Here is a 21,783-nt window from a genome sequence, read left to right on the forward strand (position 1 = left end):
TTACGTAAGGAAGCCACCAGCTTCCAGTTTACCGACGTAAGCAGGCCTTTTCTTTCAAAGTAAATGTAAAAGTCTAAAAATTTGTCTTATCTATAAATTTCATGTTTTTTTTTAACCAGAATCTACAGATTAATGAATGAACGCAATGAGAAATGTCAGTGTCATATAACTAATGTGACAGCATCTCCAACCACCTTGCAAAATACGAATAAATAGAATGGCAACAAACAGTTCCACAGTTTAAAAAAAAAACACAAAAACGCACGAACCCTAACCCTACACACTTCAACTGGGAATGTTCACTGCAACCATACTAAATTCATATCTCCATTTTTTTAAATTCACAATTAAAACTCATTCACTGCCATTGACGGCTATAATTCATTTGAACTATTTCTATTCGTTTAACATTTTTTCCCACTTTTGTTAACAAGGGTATGAAAACCTAAAACCTAATTGTTTTTATTGTATTAGAACAGATATGAAATTTGTGATTAATCGTGAGTTAACTAGTTAAGTCATGCGATTAAAAATTGTAGTCGCCTGGCGCCCCTAATTTTTAATATTTTCTTTAAAAAAAAAAAGATCATTAAAAATTTAACAAAAAATGTTTTGTTTTTTGTTTGTTTTTTAAAAAGAAAGAAAAGATTATTAAAGTGGCATCAGGCGATTAAAATTTATAATCGTAATTAATCACATTACTTCACTAGTTAACTCACAATTAATCCAAAATGTTATATCTGTTCTAAAGGTACAAAAATAATTCTAGGTTTTCATACTCTTGTTAACAAAAGTGGGAAAAAAATGTGAAACTAATAGAAATAGTTCAAATGAATTTTTGACGTCTATAGCCGTCATTGGCAGTGAACGACTTCATGTAAAACAAAAATTAACAATTGAACTTTTCTAAATAAAATCAAAATGTAGTAGGCTATAATATTGAAAGTAGTCAAAGTGGAAATGAACTGATGTTAACCGTGCTTGTTAGCTAGTTATCATTGTTAGCAGGTGTCATGTCACCTTGTCTGCACTGACGACTCCAAAAAATATCAAAAATACCCAGCCCATACCGCAGATATAAAGTTGTTGCCGTTTTGAAATGGATGTTTTTCAATCCCATTACAAGATATAAATAATATGTTGGCTAAAACGGTAACTGTTTCTCCAAATCAGAAGGGCTGACACGCTTCTTGGTTATCAAATAATTGCTCCTATTTTGGATTCACCTTACTCGATTTATGAAGTGACAACAATTGTATATAAAAAAATATTCCTAAAGAATGATAGTTCAAATCTTGAGAACTAAGTCTGCAACCCTTTTGGAAAACCGTCTTCTTGCGTTTCTCTCCTTTCTCCCTTGCCTTCATTTTTGTCTAATGGTGATGTCACCACTTCCTGTGTGGGTGGAGGATGCAGATTTATTATGAGTCATATTAAAATCAGTCGTATTGTTCCTTAATTATTCTTTTATGTTTTGTATGATGTCCTTTCCTGTCCAATTGGCCATCTAAGTGGATGGCACATCATTTCTTTTCAAAGCCTTATGGCACATCTAGTTTTAAGTGCATTTTACCCCCATGTGAATAATATGCCTAATGTAATGGCTGCTCCCCTTTTCATGAACTCCTGAAGCCTCCATTCATCATGCTAATAATGATGCTATATAGCTGGAACAAAAGGCTTTAGCAAGATGTGCCAATCTCTTGATTAAAGAGGAATTTAATCATGGGTCTTCTTCCTCACGCCTGTGCCTATTGTGTCAAAGGTCGCATCTGGCTCACAATTACTGCAAAAATTTGAATGTGATCAGAATCATTCTGTCTGGGTTATATGAACTTCACATAATCAGAGGGCAGCCACGGCCGAACATTGCGCAATGCCATTAAAAATGAAAATGACTTCTTATTTTTTAACTCGCAAAAAGTTTGGGCTATTGGGCTTTCTGGTCAAATGTTGAGATGAACCTAAAATGTTCTATGACTGTTACAGCTAAACTCAATTTGACCTTCCTCCAATTTTTGAATGCACATGTCCAGCTGTGCAGTATTTTCGTACTATTTTTTATTTTTTTTGCCAAACTTGCATTTCTTCAGTTATCTGGAGCAACCAATACATTTCAAAGGACATCCGCTTCTATTCCTTTCTGACTCCTGATGACACTCACTATAAGATCAGAAGCTACTTTCTTCTCAGAACATCCTATTTTAAGTCAGAGACTGGGAAAAAAAAATCACAGAAAAGCACATTGGACATTATCATGGATTAAACACCTGAAAATTCACCCAGAAGCCCAATAACCGTATCCCATATTTTTTTTCCCCGAGTAGTATAACTATTGTGAAGTTGTTTGGTGAAATATTTACATGAGACATGGAAGAGAAAAGTTGTTCTGTCACACTTTTTTATTGAGCTCAAATGAAGAACCAATCCACAGACTTAGCACAGCTTCACAGAAAATAAGACAAACCTCCCTCTCACTTCATGAAGACCATTTAATAGTCCCAGTGTGTATGAAAAAGAGTTCAGCAAGTCAACTTTCCCGGAATGTATTTTCCAAGCAATAACACTGTTGTTATATTATTATTATTATTATTATTATATTATATATATATATATAAGTATTTGTTGGTCCTTTTGAAAACTTTTTTTTAATTTAAAAATCAACTTCCACATATGACTTTTGATTTGTATCATATTTGATACATCCGGCCACAAAGCTTTAAATTCATACATTTATAAAGTTCATAATAAACAGACATATCAAGCATATTAGCATTTCCAAAAATCAGAAAGAACATTTCCCACTATTAATAAGTATTGGTGTCGCTCCTGTCTCAATTGGGGCGATCTTGCAAGGTCGCTGGAAAAGCCATCAGATGGGTGATACTGCCCTCTAATGGATTATCCGTGCAATGCATGTGTCAGATCATATACGTCAGGGCTTTAAAGTAGCACTAAGGAACTTTTCAACCATATTAAAATATTTTCATAACTTTTCTGATGAAACAACTTAAAACTAGTTGTATCATTTTTAATGGCACTAAGCAACTTTGAGGCGGATGGTAGGAACACTGCCACACAAAAAACTACAAATGTGCTGACTGCTTTATGGCATATGTCAAAAGCTAGCCCGGATGAAAGGACAGTTAAGGATCAACATTGGCTCACTCGCTGGCGTGAGCTAAAACGACGCAATCTCATAAGAAATGTGGTCTTCAGATATAACAATACCACTTTTGTCCATATGGTGCCGCCATAATCAACGTAAACTGAAAGTTCCTAAGTGTTGCTTTAATGGGGGGAAAATATTATATTCATGAAACGGAAGGCTCAAAATGTCTTTTATTTGATATGATACGTTTGGATTTATAGGGTTGAGGTTAAAGAGGGTTAGGGTTCAGATTAGAAAGGATAGGGATAAGGTAGGGGTTAGGTAAAAACTGGAGGTGGTCTTTTTCATTGAGGTAAAAGGGAGTTAAAAAGCAGGCACAGGCAAGGTTAGGTAAAAGAAAGGGTAAGGAGTTTCGAGGAGTTTCGAGGAGTTTCGAGGAGTTTCGAGGAGTTTCGAGGAGTTTTTGATCAACAACTTTTCCGAACATACAACACAATACCGACCACTATCATCAATAACCCCTCGAACCTACTATGTGAAAAGCAGCACTTCCAAAAAGTTCAAATCCTAAACATTTCAAGACATCACGTTTAGCAGTCCACATGACAGACATGCACACTTGACCCCCCCCCCCCAAAAAAAGGAAAACTCAAGTCTGTCTGCAGCTCTTGTTGGCGTCTCTTAGCAAAAATTTCTGTGCACACAGCCTAAATTTGTGGTCGCGTACGCTGTAAATGATCACATTACAGCAGCTGTTGGTGGCCAAAATCCAGAAGGCGAAGAAGGAGAAGTTGCACCACTCGTTGCCCAGAACGTTGCCCACCACGAAGACTGCAATGGGCGTGAAGGAGGCGGTAAAAGCCACCGTCAGCGCCCCGATGGTCTTGGCCGCCTTGATGTCGGAGAAAGTGGGCTTGCTGGCTTTCTGGCGCTCGGACTCTGCCAGGTGCTTCCTGCGCATGGAGTGCTGGCGAATGCTGGACAACGAGATGATGTTGATGGCCACCGTGCCGCCCAGCAGGGTGAAGTCAAAGGCCGGGAAGAGGAGCAGGATGTTCCAGGCCTGCGAGGGGAACTCGCCGATGGTTCCCAGGGCGTAGTTGCACATGCGGCTGCAGGTGTTGTACTCCAGGACGATCTCGCGACTGAACAGCAAGGGCGACATGGCGAGGAAGAAACTCCCCAGCCAGGAGAGCACGATGAGGATGGTGGTCCGTTTGCGCGTGATCACCGAGTCCTTGTGCAAAGGCCTCAGCACGGCAATGCTGCGCTCTATCGTCATCAGGAAGATGGTGGTGATGGACACCAGCGTGCACCCCGCGAAGATGGGTCCGATGACGGTGCAAGGGTGGACGATCACCGACTGCGAGTTGTAAGCCATCCACTCGGGCGCGGAATCGCCGGCCATGAGGTAGACTTCGGCGTAGACCGACAGAGGCACCACGAAGACGCCCACCGCGAGGTCGGCCGCCGCCAGCGAAGCTTTTAGGTAGCCCTGCGGCGTGCGGAAGTGCTTGGTGCCCAAGACCACCGCCAGGGTCAGCAGGTTGCCGAAGAGGATGGCCAGGATCAGCAGCACCATGAAGACCACCATCAGGATTTTGTTGGTCAGCGTGCAGCAGCACACAGTGCACTGCGCCTCCTCCGCGCAGTCCTGCATGCTCGGCGGGTCGGTGTCAATCATTGGACAGGCGAGACGTTCACATTAGCGCCTGAAAGGGAAACCACGAATTGGGATTAAGAGTTAGGTGACTGCTTATATAGTTGGGGAGGACGTTCGGTTTGGGTCACTGCAAGGACTTGGGTTTATGAACTGAGACGAACTGAGACGGACTGTCTGTACTCACTCGGTCGGTGCTCGGTCGGTGTATTTTTTCGAGACTTTGTGTCATAAAACACAACGTCAATGACAGGCTACGTCACAACGGTTTTGCTAAGGTCTGCCTGGAAGTACTCGGAGGAAATGTTGTTTGATTTCGACAAATGCTTAGAAAGCTATCAATGCAACCTTGAATCCGCCTTTGGTATAGATTCTTCCTGACTCACTTTTACAAAAAGAAGTTACCCATAATCCTTTGCGGCAACAATAGGCCACTGACGACGTTTACTGACTCATTGCGAAGATGCTCGAAGATTATAGAGAAGAAAACGATTATGGATAAGAAGCGATGAATCTCATTTAGGAGAGACGACTGAGGGCAGTGAATTTCCACGTCAACCTAAGTTGAGGCTCTTTTTTTTCTTTTTCTTGCCGATAATATGTTCTATGCAGCCGCACTAGTCTAAATAGGGTATTCTAGTTAATATTGCGTTAGTGGAATATGAATTAAGCAGCAAAATCCAGCCGTTTTTATCCATTTTGCCACTTGCTATGGAGTGAAAATGACATCACAGTTGTTCAGGTCTCAGGAAACAACCAAACACAGCTCAGCTCCAGAAAACAGGGGGAGCTGTGATTGGCCGCTGCCTGAGCACTGAACAACTGTGATGTCATCATCAGTCGACAGCAAGTGGCAAAATGGCCGCCCCCTGAGATGCATAAAAAATGGCTGGATTTTAATCTGAATCAGAACGTCATGTTTAGACTAGTGAGGTCACATATAACATATTATTGTCAAGAAATGTTTAATGTTGACTTCCCTTTTAAGACATTCTCACGGTTAGTGATAACCTAAATGAAATAAAAATGGCACATGGATCGAAGTAGCGCTTTTTGTAGTCCATATATAGAGATTAGTTTTACGCTGGATAGACTTGCCATTGCACGACGTTGGCTAGAAAATTATTATTCCCTGTTTGATCCAATGACATTTTCCATCGAGGTTAGGAAAGTTGCTATACCAGCTCGGAGATTTGAAATTTCTGAGTGTGCCCAATGTGAAGGTTTGGACGTTAGGTCAAGGTTCGTGTTACTGGTTTGCGGTTGAAGTTCTGGGGTTAGCGTTACTGGTTAGCATTAGGAAGGAAGCGGTTTAGTATTAGGCCTACAGGTTGAGTTTAGTGTTTACAGTTTAGGGCATCTTAGAAAGGTGAAGGGGTACGTGTCTAGGTTGGGAATTAGGTTTAGTGATGAAGATCACAAAGAAGGGAAATTCAGGTTTGCAGATGTCAGGGCCTTGTAATTTGACATTTTATCGACAAGCTAAGGTGTCAATGTCAACAAAAAGCAGGGGACAACACTTGGCTATTTAAACAGATATTTATTTATTAACCTCTCTTTGGTAAACATGCCTCGCGCTTTCTCTCAGCAAAACGCTACAAGGTTGTTTGTTATGGACTCGAGAGTTAGATAAGTATGAGCAAAACAAAATAATGAACAGCTTGTTTACTGTGATGATCTTGGCCTTTGTTATTACTGGACCCTTGTCCTTCATACGAAAACAAATAAACACATTCATTGCAGAATTATGTACAGCAGCGGGGATCGGGCCCACTTATTCTTTGGGCATGTTTTGCTAGTCAAACTTGACTTAGGTAAAACTGCTGATGTCATCGAGGAGGACAAACAAAATCTGATTGGTTAAGGAAGCAGTTCCATTGTTAATACAGTTTACGTTACAAAGTTAGCACTAACTGATTCTCAAGGCCTAGGGCAGATTTGATTGACATGGCAACACAGAGGATGAAATCTAATTGGACAAAAAAAAAATCTATACATTTACTGGAAGCAGTGCAGCCAAAAGAAACATAAAAAAAAGGGAACATAGACTGTTGGCAATAAATGATTGCAATTTCATGCAGAAAATATTATATTTTATTTTAATTGACATGATTATTTTGATGCCATGTGAATTAATGTGAGTAAATAAACCGGCTCTGTTGGCTCACGTGAGACCGGCGGAGCTTGCGGTCTGGATGGATGGATGGACGATGACATCATAATCTAAGTGGACGGCTGTAGTAGTAAACGCGATCCAGCTGGCCGGGCCGTCTTTTAATCCGCACAGACATAAAGAAAAGAGGCGCTGCGACATGAAGCTGCAGCCGTCACATTTGACGCCCCGGGCCACGAATAACATTAGGTACAGTACACGTGTGCGATCTGATGATGTCACATCACAGATCTCGGGATACTTGTCTCATTGAGTCATTTTCAGCAGTGAGGACATCATATTTTGTCTATAATGAATGCGAGAACCTCTTTCTTGTATACAGTAGATGCGCCAAACTGTTCGAACTATACTAACCCCCCACCACCACCACCACCGACTCCCTCCTCTGCCCACACTGTCATTGCTTATCTCTCAGTTTCACATTCATTTCCTCCAGCGGCCAAGTACGCACACACACAAACACACACACACACGCACACGCACACACAGTCCCCTGCGTCCATGTCGCTGCTCATGCAGAAGGCTCGCTCATATCCAGCTAATCATCTTCCCCGGAGTGCCAGTGCAAATAGATGCATGACAACGGTTGCGCTATGTTTGTTTACATGCATTAATCTGTTTCTGCTACATTTACAGTTGATGTCAAAAGTCTACACACCCCTGTTCAAATGGCAGATTTCAAGATATGAATGAGACCAAGTTGGTTTATGACATGTATCATTGTAAAAAAAAAAAAAAAAAAAAGTTGCATAATTGTGCACACCTGCTGCCATTTAAAGTGCCTCTGATTAAAACTCATTCACTGCCATTGACGGCTATAGACGTCAAAAATTCATTTGAACTATTTCTATTAGTTTCAATTTTTTTTCCACTTTTGTTAACAAGAGTCTGAAAACCTAGAAAAAAATGGGTTGTACATTTAGAACAGATATAAAATTAATGATTAATCTTGAGTTTAAATAATGAAGTAATTAAACAAAAAGGAAAATATTAAAAAATTAGAGGCGTCAGATGATTACATTTTTTAATTGTAATTAATCGCATGACTTCAACAGTTAACTCATGACTAATCACATTTTATACCTGTTCTAAATGTACAATACATTTTTTTCTAGGTTTTCATACATACATAAAAAATGTGAAACTAATGAAATTTGACGTCTATAGCCGTCAATGGCAGTGAATGAGTTAACTTGAAATAAAGTTCAGATGTTCTAATAAGTTTTTCCTGACATTCTATGACATTTTGTCCTAACACTGACTGATATTTGGAGCTGTTCATAAATTCAATTTGACTAACGGCCGCAATCCCATTGAAGAAAAACAGTCCCCAAAGAAAGCATTAACCACTATTAACATGCATAAATATGCTTTTATAGGGAACCATTATAGTAAATCTGTTGTTACATTAATGTCTCTTGGACAGTGTCAGTGCATCAGTCAAAATGTAGTGTTTATTATCTTTGTAAAGACATACATTTCTTGTTAAATGTTGCATTCACATTTTTTATTTGATTTGATCTGTAAATGTAGTGGCTTATATTTTATAAGGAAAAAATAAACATGTCAAAATTTCAAAATTTTGTATTGTTATTTTTGCAAAGACAGAACTCGCTTTTAGAAAAATGAAACATTAAAATTAACATTATTGCAGTTTCCATATATTTTATTCTAAATCTGTTCAAATCATATTACATTATAATTATATTCACATTTTATATGACTTAAAAAATTCATTGTATTGTATTTCTTATTTAAAATGTAGGCTATTGACTTTATTATATATTTCAATTGTTGTAACAATAAATAGTTACATTCACTTCATTGTATATTTAATTTGTATTATATATTATACTATATTGTATATATAAATGAAACAAATTAGTTTTATTGGATTTTTTTATTTATTTAAATTTTTTAATTTGTTTCTAATTATAGGGTACGTATTATATTTTCTTAATTATTCATTTTCAGCTTTATTTTACAAATGAAATATAAAAATTTTGATGACTAGCACAATAACAGTCTTACAACACGAACTGTAATAAACATAGATTGTGCAAAATTGTTTAGGAATTTTAAATTTTAAAAGTTTTTAAAAACTTGAACTTTCTACAGTGAAGAAATAACTCTCGTATGTTTTTGTTGTCGTTTTTTTTAATTTATTTTTTTAGTAAATAAACACTCCAGCATATATTTACTACAAGCACCATAACGCATAACTGCAAGTCATCAGAATGTGCAATATTACAAATAGTCAGTTAGGGTTTTATATCCTTAAAAGTGCACCAAAGTGTGGATCACCCCCAACCCCCCTTAAAAAAAAAAAAGACCTCAGAAGACCTGCTAAATGATGCCCGACTTACTTTGAGTGTCACTTTGAGGAAGCCACTGGAAAGCTTCATCTTGCCCCCACACTCCCGTGCACCGCACACATCCCTGCATGCATGTGCCGGCCCCTGCTCCCTCCACCCTCCACCCTCCATCCCCCATCCCCAAACAGAAAGAAAGCTCACTCATCAGCTCACGTCCATCGCGGCATCCTTGTAAGAGGACGAGGATGATGATGATGCGCGATGCTCCGCTCAGCTTTATAAGGGTCTCCACCGGCTCCCTCTATTGGCTGACTGTGAGGATGATGACAGAACCCCCCCACCCACCTCCTCCCAACACCCCCTCTCCAGCCCACCTCTGATGAACACACTTTCCATTATGTGGACTCACACTATTCGTCCTGCAAGTCCATTAAGATGCATTAAGATGTGTTTTGGTGCATTCATGGGAAATAATCATTTCTATTAAAATAATGTAGCGAGTGGGAGTAACTATGGAGATGTGTAAATTTGTTATCAACATACATCACAATGTTATGGATGTTGAGAGAGAGAAAGAAGGAAAGAAAGATAGATAGATAGATAGATAGATAGATAGATAGATAGATAGATAGATAGATAGATAGATAGATAGATAGATAGATAGATAGATAGATAGATAGATAGATAGATAGATAGATAGATAGATAGATAGATAGATAGATAGATAGATAGATAGATAGATGTGTATATTTAAACTCCAAATTCATCAAGCAACCATATCATTTTGTCTCAAGAAAGTCTACTAGCTTAATGCTAACATACAATGTGAGCTTAATGCTAACATACAATGTGACTGCCGTAGACAGGCTAATGGAAATGATCATAGTTGTTACGGTAATTATGAACCTTCTCACAACAAAATCTTTGCTAAGAAGTATGTTGTAGTATAGTTCAGTAGTAAGAAGAAGAAATTTGGCAAAATGTCTGCATTTAAAAAAAAAAAAGAAGGAAAATGCAAGCATAAAACAACAAAAATATTCACTTTCATTATAACCAACCAATAGTGGCAAGATGTTGCGAAGTTAGCGGATGCATCTCTTAGAGAAATGCCTGAAAGTCACTGGTAGATCAAATTGTTGCCAGAAATGCAAATAATAAATAAATAAATAAATGAAAATAAAAAATTCAAGCAGCAGCCTGTAACGCGAAAAACTCGCAAAATGGGACACTCGTAAATCACTGTACCACTGTACACTTTTACAATAAAAACATAAACATACGATCACTTATTTTTACTACTATTGTTGTTTTGGGCAGTGATTCGTAAAGTGTGGTATACGCTAGTTCCCATAATGTTCTAACTGTGCATGTTACAGTTCTACTCAAATATATGTTTAAATACAGTTCAGTTGTATTCAACTTTGAACTACTGTTCTATACGTTCACATTTCATCTTTTTGTTTTTGTTTATTTAAAATCAGGTGCTTCTTGAGGTTGCGAGCCGCTGCCCTCGATGATGTCATCGACGCGAGTGTGTGAGGATTTTTGGGGAGTGAAAATGGAATCTTTTCGCTTCAGCTGCTGACACAACATTTTAATCTGCATAAACTCACTCGTTAGCTCACTAGTCGGGCTGCCACCGTGACCCCCCGGATTAAGGATTACCCGGGACGGCGCACACAGGGAAACACGGGATTATACATTCTGTGTTATGCGTTGTGTATGTGTCGTCTACTGCAACCAGTTGCCGGAATACCGCCAAAGCAGCGGATAAACCATAACGCTGTGAAGAGCAGAAATGACACAACACTCATTCATATCACCTCAATTTACTTCGTATAGGTGTCATTCAATGCACTTCAGTGTCTTTTGGTGTGTGTGCAATTCAATATACTTCACGTGTTATCCAGTTTGCTTTGTGTGCATTATACTTCATGCATGCATTATACTTTTTTGAATACAATTTTTTTGTCCTTGTCCTTATTCTCAATAGCCCTTTTCCCCCTCTAAAAATATGACTTTATTTCCGTTAAATTATTGAAAAAATATTACTTTATTCTGTTGGTTCAATTCTTTCTAAACCGTTGATGTCATGTCTGTCGGCACTTTGTAACAAGGTATAAAAAAAATAGTCTTTGTTTTCTTCACAGATTAAACAAACCTGTGTTGCTTGTCAAATTACAAATCGCAATACAAACAACTTGGCTCGCAGCCTGTTTTCTGACAATAGAGGAGATGGTGTAATTTAAATCAAATTCAATTATATATTTTTAGCATTTGTTATTTAAATATTTAATATTCCATTTAACTATAGGAATGAGTTACTTTATCAAAATCATTTTACTTCAATATGCCGCATACAAATAAAACTATGTTTAAAAAAATACATATTTATTGTAAAAAAAAACACACAAAAAAATATTCAAAAATATTTATTTTATAAATTTTGCATGTAGGACACGCAAAAACGACGGGTTGAAAAGGGAGTGTAAAGTGCACATGCTGATGATGACGATGATGACATTGCTACATTGCTTCGCCTGACTGTGGCGTGCTGACGGTGTACATTGCAGCCCGGGCCGGCGATGAAGAGGAGGAGCAGGAGGGCGATGATGACACAGCGGTTTGCGTTGCGTGGCACGCGACGGCGTTCGAATCCCCGCACGCCACCCAAGAGCGTGGCGCTAATTCACTGTGACTGTGACATGCTTTGCTTGTTGTCTGCGGGCCTCCATCATCATCATCATCATCATCACCCCAGCTGGGTGAGCCCCTTAGGGGGCCTGAGGGAGGGGGTGGGGTGGGGAGGACAGGCTGGCGGAGCTGGACAGATGGGTGTTTGTGCGCGCGCGCGCGCGAGCTCACGGTCCACTGGCTGGCCTCTGAGTCACGTTTGAGTGTGCAGTGATGTCATCTTTGTTTGGACTTGCGTGTCCAAGCAAGAAAGCAGGCAAGCCGAGGGGGGAGGAGGAGAGAGGAGAGTTGGATTGTGAGAGATGGCTGCATCATCTGCACATGTTTTATTTGTTTATTTACTTCTCATATACATTATAAGAGCCACAAAGAACTAGTGTGGGCTAACCACTATCGTCACTAGAGGCGCAGGTGAGCTGAAGTTGATCCGAGCTGACTTTGGGGAAAAGGTGGTACTGTACACTCCAGACTAGTTGCACACAGGCCAATCACAGTTTGTTATAATTGCAACTTGCAATTGAGTTTTAAGTCACTGTTAAGTAAAATTTCGCGCCATTGATTAATTATGGAATGGACATACCATTCATTTCAATCGGGAAAGATCATTTTGAGGTGTTTGGAGTACGAGGGTGGTCACGGTGCGAATTTATGTTGTCTCAAGACATCCCTTGTATTTGGAATAGTTAAATTGGATTAATTTCAATAAAAATATGGAATTGTGGGAAATTTATGAATTTGTGGAATAGGGAAACTAATTCACATTATTTACTGAAAGAGATGAATATTTAGAAGTTGGAATGGTCACTGGAGAAATGTGGAGTGGAACTTGGTGTTGAAAAACGTTAGCATGCTATTCAGCATGCTAACATTAGAATGCATACATGAGAGTAGATTTAGTCTACAAAAATCCACACAATTCACATTTTGACGCAAACAACATCAGTTTGAGTTATTTCCCCCCACTTTGCTGTTGTTGACCTGACTTAGTCATCAGCTTTCCTACCTTCAAGTGTCGCAATGATGCGCCTGATCTGTCCAGCGTTCTAATATCCGACCCCCGCGTGTTCCCCGAAGGCATCGCGTTGCTCGGCTGCCATGTTGTTGTTTTTTTTCTCCCCTCATTTTCCAGAGGCAGGCGGCGGCTGTCGGTGTTGAGTTTGTGGTTGCTCGGCTCCCCTTTTCCGGACACTTTCTGATGGGACCCGCCGCTTTTCTCGCCACATCGGCCACACACATTACGTTTTAATAGTCACTGGATAACAACGAGACAGAGAGAGAGAGAGTGAAGTAAAGAAAGAGCTTGGTATGTACTTTTACTGTGGGAAAAAAAAAGTTACTTGAGTGTTCAATGTGTCATTGTAATGTTTACTAGCTTAGCCGATTAGCTTGGACTTTTCTTATCGGAGCTCGAGTTGATCGACCTCGTGAACTTTGCACGATCAATAACTCGAGCAAATCAGTTTCGGGTTGAAAAGTTAAAAGTTGGAAAAAGTTCACTCAAACACCGATTGAGGCGAAGAGCTAACTTTCTGTCGAAGCTAGGCTAGCCAGCGAGGCTAGGCTAACGTTAGCAACAGTTGGTCATAAGTTGGACGTCAAATTCAAAGTTTTCCGTTTATATCCGTTGAATAAACGTGACAGTTTAAATGACAAAATCTGTATTAAGGCTTCTTTAAAAGCGTTAATTGGCAAACACTTTATTGGAAGCTTAATTTCATTTGAGGGTAGTATGTTTCGATAGTGGTTAGCACGTCTGCCGCACAGGGTTCGGGGTTCGAATCTCGGCTTCCGGTGTGGAAAAAATTATTCCCCCCCAAGGTCTTCTTCCCATTTATATTTTAACAAACACAAGAAGTAAATTTTATTTATTATACATAAATGTTCTATGTTAAAATGAAGACAAATGAACCCAGAATTCATATGTGACAATTTATTTATCTACTTAAGTTAGAGTTGTTGACTGTAAAGCCTAACTACTTGCTGAAATGAAGCTGCCCCCCCCCCCCCTTGCTTCAATTTGCAAATTGCATTCTATGATTTGTTTTTGATCAATTGTTTATCCCTTCTGATGACTGGTGACCTATCCATTGTTTGTCTATAAGTGTCCTGCCATTGGCTTGCGACCAGTCAATTGTGTCTCTCTGCACCCTGACATTGATTGGCGACCAGTCCATTGTTTGCATATGTGACCTTCCATTGACATCCCTTCATTGAAGACTCTCAATTGGTGTGAATGTGAGATATGAGGCCCTCAATTGGCTGGCGAACGGCTCAACTTTATACAAATTTATTTTCTCAGTATCCTGTACTTAATCGTGTAGCGAAAGTGTGACCTAGACTCCTGCTGAATCGTCTTCCTGTTTCAAAAGGGAAGTTGCAGCTCAGCAAGTTGCATTGGAAAGAAGAAAAAAAAACAGTTTTACCTCCCCCAGGGAGCCTGATAGGCACGCAGGGGGCTGCTAAGCTACTTAGCATTCACAAATATGCGTCTTACGAAGAGCTTTATGCTCAAAATATCCTCTCCAATCACTTCTATGGCTTACCCAATGTGTCTCCAATTAAATTGGGCTTTCTGCTTTTTCTTAGATTTTATTTTTATTTTGGGGACGTTGCACTCACTAGTGATGAAAATAGTTTAATTATGAACAAATTAGGAAGGGATTTTAGGAAAAGTGCATCTGTGCAGTTTCAATGTACATTATCATCATCAAAAATCATTGTTTTCCTGCGGAACTTTAATGTGGTCATTTTACAGCTCAGCCCACTATAAAACAATAAACTTGCTGTGAAAGTGTTTCTACTGCCGGCGAGGAGGGCGTGGCACTCTTCAATGATCTACCTGATCGTCTAAACTTCTTTCCTGCCTTCCTTCGCTCCCCTCAACCTTTGCAGCACAGCTCCTTGTGTAATCATAATCCAATATGTCAGTGTGTATAAATGGCTGCAGATTACAAGGCACCCGTCGTTCACAGTACACATAGTACAGTAACTATACTGTTGCCATGGTAACACCTTTACTAAGTATACAGGCAGAAACCAAAAGTCAACAATGTGTTTATTAGTGGTAGTAGACATCGATGACTAATGAGCGCTAACCACCACCAAGAACAAACCTGCTGTTATGACTCTCAATCAAAAATAAACATTTAGCATATCATTGCATAGTGTACCTAATGAAGTGACCTTTGAGTTGTCATATTGAAGCACAGAAAAGCCAGGGTGGATTTCAACGAGCTCCTGTACCAAATAATCCATAATGATCCAAAGACGTGTTTGGATGCGTGTCGGCCAATCAGACATCTTGATCTGTGTTACAACTTGACGTGATTTAAAAAAAAAAAAAAAAAGAGGCTTTAGGCTCTGTATGACAAAGACAAAATGGTTCCGCCGAAGCACGCCTTCAATTTCAACATGGATCACTTCAGGCTCTTTTTAATTAAAAGTTTGGTCAAGCTAAAAGCGCGTGGAGCTGACAAACTCAAATGTCCCATAAACGTCGTCAATCAGTCTAATTTTTGTGGTTTAAATTTGGTAGCAATTGGATAAAATATTTAGGAGGTTGTCATCCAGTAACCCTGGACAATTACTAGGGTCCAACCGATATGCATTTTTTTGAGGCAGATGCTGATTTTTGTCAGAAAAAAAATACAGATTACCGATGATCTGCCTATTATTTAAAAATCTATATAATCCATAAAATTATCCACCTCCTTTTCAACGGGTGTCACGCACAAACTTTTGCTATTAAGATTCTCTGCTTTGAATGATAAGTATAACTTTATCAAACAAAATTCAATAAAACAAAGTATACAAGGTTATTGTATAGATTTGTGTCAATAATAACTGCTGTAAACCTTTTCTCTGATATATTTTTATCTTGTGTTATTTTCACAAGTTTTGAGACTTACTAGGCTAACCTGGGACCTCGGAGATTGTATTTTGTGCCAAGTCATGTGCAAATGCGTGTTAAGACCAAAAAAATAAAATCCATGGATGTTTGCATCCTTGAATTTTGAGAAAAGAAAATTTTTGGATACTTGAAAAAACAACTTTAAATATAAATAGAAAGGACAATGACAAATTTAAACAATAAGAATAGAATAAACTAAAAAAAACAGTAAGAACAAATACTAACTGTTCCTGTGCGTTTTCGGCCTCTTGGGGGCAGTGTGGTGCCGTGCATCCACACTTAAAGTGAGTACTGAAAAATAGTTCGAAGATTGAATTCTATTAAAATAACTAGTTTTTCACACATTGTGCCTTTCCATAGTGTTATCTCATTTGTTGGTATGTGTTCCCACAAGAGTTGTGTGTGGATATTCGTTATTTGAAGGGAAAACACTCACAAAGTCGTGGCCAACTCCCTGTTAACATTTGAATGGGATCCTCTCTTCACTTTTAGCATTAGCGCTAGATTAGCGATGTTTTAAAAGCAAAGCATGTTTTGTATTTAAATATACAGCGGATGCTATTCTTATTGTCGTGTTTAGTTTTACTAGTAACTCCTGGAGTGTCATTAAATAGCTTAAAGGGCGCTTAGGGCCAACAGAATAACCAGAATAACATACGCTACACACTTGCTAGTTGCTAATGCTACGCAAGCAAAATGGTGCATTCAGGGTACTCTCACAGCGTCAGAAACTTCGGTTTTGTTCGATAGCGTTTTAAGGGGAAAATATTTTGGCCGATGTTTGAAGGCTAATCATCGGCTGATTATAATCGGCAGCCGATTAATTCCTAAGACGTTTTTTATGGATATACTTTTACTCGTCATTTTCAAATTTATTTTGGTTAGTCAAATGGCTTTTCGAGGGCTAAACTTAAGGCTTTCATGATGAGTCGTTTGAGGTTTGTTGTTGTTAATTCCGAATCAGATGATTACGCTTCACAACATGATGTTGTCCCAGCTGCGCCTCTGCCAGTGATGGGAGTTGATGCCGCAGTAACGAGCCATGAACAACTCAATTTAAACAGACGACAACATGGCGGCAAGCTGCTTAGAAGGCCAAAAGTGACTCATTAATTCATTATGAGTCATCTGTAAAAAAATTACTTCAAAGACATTAATTACGACAGTGGAGTCGCTAAAGTAAAAAAATAATAATAATCCGTCTCTTTGTTCCCATTTTTGTTTCAAACAATTTCACAGAGTGGCGCTTGCTGCATGATGCGAATCAATAATTGCTTCCGGCGTTATCTAGCGACCACACGGCGGCCTTCCGTGCGAAGCGGCTAAAGTTGCGGAGAGGCTCCTCAACAAGCCTTTTGAAGGCTGTTGGCGTGGCGGCTTCAGAGCTGCTAATTATCCTTATCCCGCAGCGGTGGCGTGTGCGGCGCTGTTGACACCTCAAATGTCCACGCTAGTGCCTCGTTAGCATGCACATGGCGCTCCTCATGTCAACCAACAGGCTCAGTTGTCATGTTTAATGATCAGCGGGTTTAGTATGAACACATTTCTTGAAATCGGCTAGCAAAGCTAATTAGCGCGGTTTGCTAGTTAAGACAACGAGCATGACAAACATAACATACGTAAACAACCATTTATTGCAGTGAGAATTTGTGATAACAGAGAGCGTGTATAAACATTAGCTACTTATTCAAACATGCTACATTTGGGTGGCTAGCATGGATCACTAGCGAGTGCCACTCCATCTCTCTTATGCGGGCCCCCCAAATATGTGGGTTGTCTGAGTTGACCGCTCGAGTTGATTAATGTGCATGTCGCTTGGGTGGCTCAATACGGCCGCGCTCATTAGCATAGTGCTCTTGTGAGCGGCGCTTGCGTGGAATGCCAATGACCAGAACTGGTCTGCAATTAATTGATGTCTAAAGGTTGCCTATAGATGCCACAAGCTGGCAGAAAAGCACTACTTTTTGTCTACATGACGTTCTTCAGCTCACTTTACCATCATTCCCTGGCAACAAGATGCCAGCAAAATGGCAGCAAAGCACTACATTTGTCTAAAATGAGGCTTCTTAACTCAATTCAACCTAGTCTCTTGGTGCCACAATATGGCGGCAACTTTGTCAAGTACTCCCTTTGTCTAAAAAAGCTCTTTATCTCACTTAAACAGTTTCTTGATTCCACAAGATGGCGTCAAAGTACTCATTTTGTCTAAATGAAGTGCCTTATGCACTTAAAAACTTTCTTGGTTCCACAAGATGGTGCCAAAGTACTCCTTTTGTCTAAATGAAGTGCCTCATCGCACTTTGAAATAGTTTCTTGGTGCCACAAGATGGCATCAAGGCCCTACTTTTGTCTAATTGTAGCTCCTTAACTCACTTCAAATTGGTTTCTGGGTGCCACCAAAGTACTCCTTTTGTCTAAACGAAGGTCCTTAACTCACTTCAAATTGGTTTCTGGGTGCCACAAGATGGCGTCAAAGCCCACGTTTTGTTGAAATCAGTCTCCACTCACTTCAACAATGCTCGGACCGCGCATTATGATCCACGTTGACGGTTTAGCATAAATGTGTTTTGTTGGCGCAGGCCAGGCCAAGATGGTGGACCGGCTGGCCAACAGCGAGGCCAACTCCAAGCGCATCTCGGTGGTGGAGGGCTGCTTCGGGACGGCGGGCCAGCCCCTGGCCATCCCGGGCCGCGTGCTGATCGGCGAGGGCGTCCTCACCAAGCTGTGCCGCAAGAAGCCCAAGGCGCGGCAGTTCTTCCTCTTCAACGACATCCTGGTGTACGGCAACATCGTGATGCAGAAGAAGAAGTACAACAAGCAGCACATCATCCCGCTGGAGAGCGTCACCATCGACACGGTGCCCGACGAGGGCGAGCTGCGCAACGGCTGGCTCATCAAGACGCCCACCAAGTCCTTCGCCGTCTACGCCGCCACCGCCACCGAGAAGTCCGAGTGGATGAACCACATCGGAAAGTGCGTCCAGGAGCTGCTGCAGAAGAGCGGCAAGGCGCCGGCCGGCGAGCACGCCGCCGTCTGGGTGCCCGACTCGGAGGCGGCCGTCTGCATGCGCTGCCAGAAGGTCAAGTTCACGCCCGTCAGCCGCCGCCACCACTGCCGCAAGTGCGGCTTCGTGGTGTGCGGGCCCTGCTCCGAGAACAAGTACCTGCTGCCCAGCCAGTCCTCCAAGCCCGTGCGCGTCTGCCAGTTCTGCTACGGACAGCTGGTGGCCGGCGGACGCTCCGACTCGCTCGGTGGGCGGCCCGGGGACTTCTCGGACGACGACGACGACGACAGCAGCGACTGAGCCCGTGCCCGTGCCCGTTCAACTCAGACTCTACTCGCCGCGCGCGGTCACCGCCGCGACGAAACCACGAGGGTGAGCGAATACTACAAGAATAAAAAGACCTGGCATTTCGAGAGCAAATCGTCACCTTTTTTTTGTCCATTTCCTCAAGGGAAAATCTGAATCTTCCCCCAAAGTCATATTTTCGAGAGCAGTTTTTTTTTGTTGACTTTTTCTCTTTAAAACTCTTTAAAAAAAAAATCTTTTCAGATGTCTTTGTTTAGAGGGGGAGCATTTTTTTCAAGGTCTTTTGAAAAGTAAAGTGAATAGTTTCCTAAAAATGTTTACATTCTCCCAGAGAATTTAAGTGATTTTTTGTTGTTGTTTTTTTGGGGGGGGGGGAAACACCCATTGAAGACCAGCTTTCCCCCCATATATATAGATATTTAGACATTTTCATTTCATCCCCCCACATAGTGTATTTAAAATTTGCATTTCTATTAGAAAGTTATTTTTATTTTTTTAAAGAATAATAAAATAAAGAATGAAAATAATTCAATGGTGGAAATATTTTTTCAAACATAAATGCAATATTTTCTAAATATATATTTTTTTGCATTCCGTCCAAGAATTTTTTATTTTCTTCGAACAGCAATTTCAAAACATGTACACATTTTTTCCAAAACAAAAAAGAGCTTTCTACAAATAAAAAGATTCAACATTTATTTTCAAGAAACTCATTTTTGATGGGGTAGGGAGATTTTTTTCGAGGGGGGAAAAACTTTTTCCAGAAGTAAGTTTTTCTAAAAAAAAAAAAAATTTCAAGGATTTTTGTTTAGAATAAAGAAAACTAGGTATATTTATATTTTTAGTATAAACAACCATGTCATATTTTTGAGTCAGAATTTTTCAGGAAGTCTTTTTTTTTTTTTTTTTTTTAAGAGTCCAATTCCCCCCTGGACCCCCTCAAGACAGAGTCCAGTCAAATTTTTGAGCAAGTTCAGGTTTTTCAAGGGATACCAGCTTTTTCTTGAAGCGATCGTTTTTGCTCTTCAGTATTTTCTGTATATTCTCTACAATGATGTCAGTGGCAAAACACGCACGCGCCTCCACTTTATGTCACCTTCGTGCCTCATACAACACACTAAATGCCTCCCCAACCCTCTCAGAAAAAAAGAAAAAAAAAGGCATTTGGTGCTTGCTAAACATCGTCTTGGCAACAGTTGCCATGGCTACACCATTTATTTAGTTTTTGTTATCTATTTGCGGCTACTCAATGAATGACCAATCAAACTAATGTACATAATTTGTGTTCATATGTAAATTTGAAATCACCTGTCCGTGTTATAAAGGAGTAACAGCCTACCGGAAAACGAAAAGCAATACGTATTGAAACCTTACGAGAATAAAGGCTTCTTTTCAAAGGAATGTTTTTAGTAAAGAGATGAAATGGCTTGTTAAACGTCAACCGTAATCTCAGATTTGAGAAAAAAAGTGACTTTAATCTTTTCCTGAATTTTTTTTATTTATTTTTGTAAGATTCCGATATTTTTCTAGAAAAAATGCTGAAGATTGTGACTTCTATGAAACAAAACTTCTCAGATGACATTTGTATTGTCAAAGCCAGATTCTTGTAAAATTGTTTTTTTCCCTAAAAATAGATAAACACACTTACTGTTCTTTTTCTTGAAAAGTCACACCTTACATGTGTATTTTTTAAAGAAATGTTTTCCCTTAAAAAACAGCCCCCAATATAAATGCACAACTTTTGTTGAGGAAAATACAACCCTATTCTCATTATTAAAAAAATAAAATTAGAACTTGTCATTGGAATTACTTATTTTCTTAAAAAAAAAATACTATTAAGAATACAATGTATTTTTAAATGTTTTCCTAAAAATGTAAACTTTTGTCACTGGAATGACTTATTTTCTTTGGGAAAAAAAACACTATTAAGAATAGAACATAATTTTACGCTGAATAATATGACTACATATTAGATTGTGATGCTTAAATTACTTTTCCTGTCAAAAAATGACTTTTTCTACATAAAACGGATGCTCTAAAAAAGTAACTTTATTCTTAAACAAAAATTTATTGGGGAAAAATCTAAGGACTATTTTTGTAGCATTATTTTTGTTTCCTCCCTAATTGATGTAGTTCAGTTGAAAGCAGCTCAAGAGGAAAGGGATTTTTTTTTACAGTATTTTTCTTTTGATTGTTTCAAATTCAGTGACGAGGTGTACCTTGTTGATCCTTTGACATGCTTATTACTCCTGTGTTGATTTTCTAGACAAATCTTTTTGTTGTCCGTCTGTTAGATGTGTTAAAGGGCCATGATACCGATTCAGATCCACTTTTTTGATGATGATTTTTAACCGTGATTTATGTATTGGCAAGTTGATACACTAACTGCTGCCGTGCTTCCTGAATGCTGCACCAATGAAATTTCATCTTCCTACATGGCTGAATTGTTTTGTCTTCTTAATGTTGGTTTAAAAAAAAAAAGGGCTTCAATCAGAATGTAAACTGAGATTCAATGAATGAGGATCACGAGTGTATTAATTCTTGTACGAGTGAGCGACTGTGATACGGCCTCTCTACTTGTTTTAAAGAAAAAGAATGTCAAACCTAAA

At 39.5% G+C, this 21,783-nt stretch overlaps 2 protein-coding genes across 4 annotated transcripts; one reads left to right on the top strand and one right to left on the bottom strand.

Annotated features, from left to right (window-relative positions):
• Positions 1-2,419: 2,419 nt before the first annotated feature.
• Positions 2,420-13,500, bottom strand: LOC147172563 (beta-2 adrenergic receptor). Of its 3 annotated transcripts, none has more exons than XM_086077805.1 (2): positions 12,958-13,500; positions 2,420-4,824 (listed from the first exon to the last, which is right to left on the bottom strand). In XM_086077805.1, the coding sequence occupies exon 2, from the start codon at positions 4,794-4,796 to the stop codon at positions 3,762-3,764; it is 1,035 nt and encodes a 344-aa protein (XP_085933931.1). In that variant the 5' UTR covers positions 4,797-4,824; positions 12,958-13,500; the 3' UTR covers positions 2,420-3,761. The 3 variants fall into 3 exon arrangements, 2 of the variants coding, with proteins under 2 accessions (XP_085933931.1, XP_085933930.1); XM_086077804.1 differs by lacking the exon at positions 12,958-13,500 and adding an exon at positions 9,312-9,411; XR_015095325.1 differs by lacking the exon at positions 2,420-4,824 and adding an exon at positions 11,648-12,185.
• On the top strand, positions 13,046-21,783 carry plekhf2 (pleckstrin homology and FYVE domain containing 2). The gene is made up of 2 exons (XM_086077806.1): positions 13,046-13,257; positions 18,444-21,783. The coding sequence occupies exon 2, from the start codon at positions 18,455-18,457 to the stop codon at positions 19,166-19,168; it is 714 nt and encodes a 237-aa protein (XP_085933932.1). The 5' UTR covers positions 13,046-13,257; positions 18,444-18,454; the 3' UTR covers positions 19,169-21,783.

This window comes from Leptonotus elevatus, chromosome 6 (genome assembly GCF_054856555.1).
Source record: "Leptonotus elevatus isolate MCC_2025b chromosome 6, RoL_Lele_1.0, whole genome shotgun sequence".
NCBI classification, from domain to species: Eukaryota; Metazoa; Chordata; class Actinopteri; order Syngnathiformes; family Syngnathidae; genus Leptonotus; species Leptonotus elevatus.